This window comes from Martes martes (genome assembly GCF_963455335.1).
Source record: "Martes martes genome assembly, chromosome: 10".
Lineage (NCBI taxonomy): Eukaryota > Metazoa > Chordata > Mammalia > Carnivora > Mustelidae > Martes > Martes martes.
In genome coordinates, this window is record NC_137898.1 from 59,213,386 (window position 1) to 59,217,386 (window position 4,001).

The window sequence follows — 4,001 nt, forward strand, 5'->3', positions numbered from 1 at the left end:
GGGGTTGGCCATGCTTCTGCCTCTGCACTCCCCCACCTCCTAACTGGCTAGCTGGGCACCCAGCATTCCTAGCACCTGGGCTGAAACCCCACAAAGGGTTTTTCGTAATTTAAGGTAATATGGCCTGTGGGACTATAAACTAGAGACTCTGAACCTTATTTTGCAGTTTCTCAGAATCTGGGGAAAATATTTTCATCAAAATCAAATTGAAAGTTGAAAGAAATCAGTTTGGGTAGTTAGGTTTTGCTCTAACATAACTTTGAAAAATCTCATAACTTGACTTAGCAGGGTGTATTCACATTAAGAATAGCCAACACCTGCCCTGTGCCAGGCACTGATCTTCATAACAAGCCTAGGAAGCAGGTACTATATGAGCCCATTTTATAGATGGGGAAACCAAGGCATGGAAGTCCACTAATAAGCCTTAAGGCCCCACAGTTCACATGTAGCGGAGCTGGGATTTGAACCTGGGCATCTGGACCAGATCCCATGTACTTGGCCTCAACCCTCTATCCTGTTCTGTGTGCATTTGCAGGATTTCATATTTTTTCCTTTGCTTGAGTTTTTCCCATCTATTAATAGGGAGGGGGGTGATCTGACCCACTAGCTCAAAGGGTTTTGTCTTACAGGTCCATTGGATTTAAGTTGTGAATTCTCGGTGGACACCAGGAAATGTGGACATGCCGGTTGGGAGGTAGGTATCAAGAAATCAGACCTACCTCACCAGGGAACCCCCTTAAGGCACCTGTGCTTCTGACTCCCCCAAAACCTAGCCTGAGGGAAGAGTGGAGGGATGAGGTATAGGATACAGCAGCACAGATAGCGTTTATTAAGCACCTACTATATGCCAGGCCTATGACATGTTTTACTGATAAGAACAGAGATTTAGAAAAGTCAAGTTTGACATGTCTTGGGTTGAACAGCATAGAAGTAGGGGAGCCAGGATTTGAATGAGTTTTGCCTAGCTCTGACATTCGGTTTATAGCCTCTACATTCCATGACCCTGGGCTATACTAAGTTGCAGCCTCTCAGTCAGGAGGGCAGTCTATGGTTCTGGCTCTGCTTCTAACTCACGGAGTAAGATTGAGCCACCACAGCCTCTGGCTGTGCTGTATTTTCCTCTCTATAAAAAGCAAGCAGGAGGGGCACTTGGCTGCCTCTGTCGCACAACTCTTGGTCTTCGGGTTGTGAGTTCGAGCCCCACCTGGGGTGTAGAGATTACTTAAAAATTAAAGTCTTAGAAAAACAAAACAAAACTCAACTCAACTAAACAAAACAAAACCCCGAAAAACAAAAAAACAAGGAAGCGGATTTGGCGGGTGCCCAGCCATTTGCCTTCAGGAACGCTGTTCTCACTCTAGCCACCAGAGGGTGCTGTGACCCAGTGGCTCTGCCAGACAGGCATTTGTAGCCTTAAGTCAAGTGGAAGGAGGCTTAGGGGACGCCTCAATCAATTTCTCCCTCCATTTTACAGATAAGAAGACTGTGGCCAAAAGAACGACCATGGCTTTGGAAGGTGGAGTCCAGGCTGAGGAGGTGGGCGCTGTCCTTTGTCAGCTCACAGTGTGTGGACGTTCTGTTCCTGTTGATTAATTCAGAATTACCAGGGCCTTCTCTGCCCTGGACCCCAGACCATGCTCTCAGACACAGAGGAGCATCAGACCTGGTACTTCTCTTCAGGAGGTTCCCAGTCAGTGCTGGAGAGACAGACAGGCAGGCTCACTATGACCATAATCTCCAAACTCCAAAAAGCCCAGGGAAGCCCTGCATAACTTGGTTTAGTACCTCTAATCTCATGTCATTCTGAAAGATGGGTGTATCATTCCATTTTTCAGATAGGAAAATTGAGACTCAGATAAGGTATATCACTAGCCCAAGGTCACATAGCTAGTAGGTAGCACAGGTGGGATACAAACTAAAGTCTGTCTGGGGTACCTGGCTGGCTTAGCCAGCAGAGCATGCATCTCTTGATCTTGGGGTCATGAGTTTGAGCCCCATGTTGGGTGTAGAGATTACTTAAATAAACTTTTAAAAAAAGATTTAAAACAAACCAAAAAATCAAACTAAAGTCTGTCAATCTCCACTTCCAGAGGAGACATTTGACTAGGGTTCTGAAGGATGAATAGAAGTTCGCCAGGTGGGAAATGAATATTGTAGAAAGTGAACCAGATTTTTCCCAAGCTTGAGCTTTATTGTATTCCAGGTTTCCTTAAAGTGAGGACTATGTGGGGTGGTATCAGAGATGGTTCAAGTGGAGATAAGGGCCTAGAGAGCGACAGGAGCCAACCAGATGGTCGGTGAGTATGGTTACTGACAGGTTGTGTGTTGCTTCCCCAGCCTCTCTGGATGTAGGAAGCACAGTCGGGAAGCCATGGAGTGGGACAATGGTACAGGTCAGGCCCTGGCATCCCCACCCACCACCTGTGTCTACCAAGAGAACTTCAAGAGACTGCTCCTGCCACCTGTGTACTCAGTGGTGCTGGCGGCTGGCCTGCCCTTGAACGCCTGTGTCATTGCCCAGATCTGCACCTCCCGCCGGGCCCTGACCCGCACAGCCGTGTACACCCTGAACTTGGCACTGGCTGACCTGCTCTATGCCTGCTCCCTGCCCCTGCTCATCTACAACTATGCCCAGGGAGACCACTGGCCCTTTGGCGACCTCGCCTGCCGCCTGGTCCGCTTCCTCTTTTATGCCAACCTCCATGGCAGCATACTCTTCCTCACCTGCATCAGTTTCCAGCGCTACCTGGGCATCTGCTACCCTCTGGCCCCCTGGCACAAACGTGGAGGCCGCCGCGCAGCCTGGCTGGTGTGCGCGGCCGTGTGGCTGGCTGTGACAACCCAGTGCCTGCCCACAGCCCTCTTCGCCGCCACCGGCATCCAGCGTAACCGCACCGTCTGCTACGACTTGAGCCCGCCTGCCCTGGCCGCCCGCTATATGCCCTATGGCATGGCCCTCACCGTCATCGGCTTCCTGCTGCCCTTCATCGCCCTGCTGGCCTGCTACTGCTGCCTGGCCCGCCGTCTGTGCAGCCAAGATGGCCCAGTGGGGCCGGTGGCCCGGGAACGGCGCAGCAAGGCGGCCCGCATGGCCCTGGTGGTGGCAGCTGTCTTTGCCATTAGCTTCCTGCCCTTCCACATCACCAAGACCGCCTACCTGGCAGTGCGCTCCACAGCCGGTGTCCCCTGCCCGGTGCTGGAGGCCTTTGCCGCTGCCTACAAGGGCACGCGGCCCTTTGCCAGCGCCAACAGCGTGCTGGATCCCATCCTCTTCTACTTCACTCAGAAGAAGTTCCGCCGGCGGCCACATGAGCTGCTCCAGAAACTCACAGCCACGTGGCAGCGACAGGGTCACTGAGTCCGCTGGGGCAGGACACCTGGGGCCTGGGCACCGGAAGCCCCTCCAACCCCAAACCAGGCAGAGAATTAGAGCTTAGCTCAGCTGGGCATGGAGTGAGGTCCCCCACAGACTCCAGAATCTCACCGATGACTATTCCTTGAGCCCATGCTCTGGATCTGGCCCTGTGGGCACAGAGACAGGCTTGAACCTGGCCTTCCAGAAGGTGCCAGTCAGCTCCCCGGGGAGTCAGGGAAGTTGCCAGAAACTGTTCGCAAAATACGGCATGGCACGTACTATAATTGAGGAGTGTGCTGGATGCTTTGGAGTCAGCAGTATAGGGACTGAGGGAAGATGGGAGGAGGAGGTGAGAAGTTCTGGAAAGGAGTGTTTGAGCTGGACTTTGATGGGATGAGTATGAGCTCTCTGGAGGTGTGTGATGGTCCCTTCATTCAGCACACCTTTACCTACACTTTGTCCTTGGGCCTGGGTTGATTTGGAGGCACCAGGAGAACCAGTCCTAGCCCTGCCCCATATAGGCTCCCAACTGCTGGGCTTACAGACACTTGACACAATGATGTCAAGGCTGGGACAGATAAATAGAGAATGCCCATGATCCAGTCCAAGGAGTCAGGAAAGATCTCTTGGGATGGGATGGGGTGGG

The 4,001-nt window shown here is 52.1% G+C and overlaps 1 protein-coding gene across 1 annotated transcript; it reads left to right on the forward strand.

Annotated features, from left to right (window-relative positions):
* Positions 1-2,356: 2,356 nt before the first annotated feature.
* On the forward strand, positions 2,357-3,437 carry P2RY6 (pyrimidinergic receptor P2Y6; the record flags this gene model as incomplete). The annotated part of the gene is given in 2 exon segments (XM_080816356.1): positions 2,357-3,355; positions 3,357-3,437. Coding segments are annotated over 2 exon segments (1,065 nt in total). The 5' UTR covers positions 2,357-2,371.
* Between the last annotated feature and the right edge of the window lie 564 nt (positions 3,438-4,001).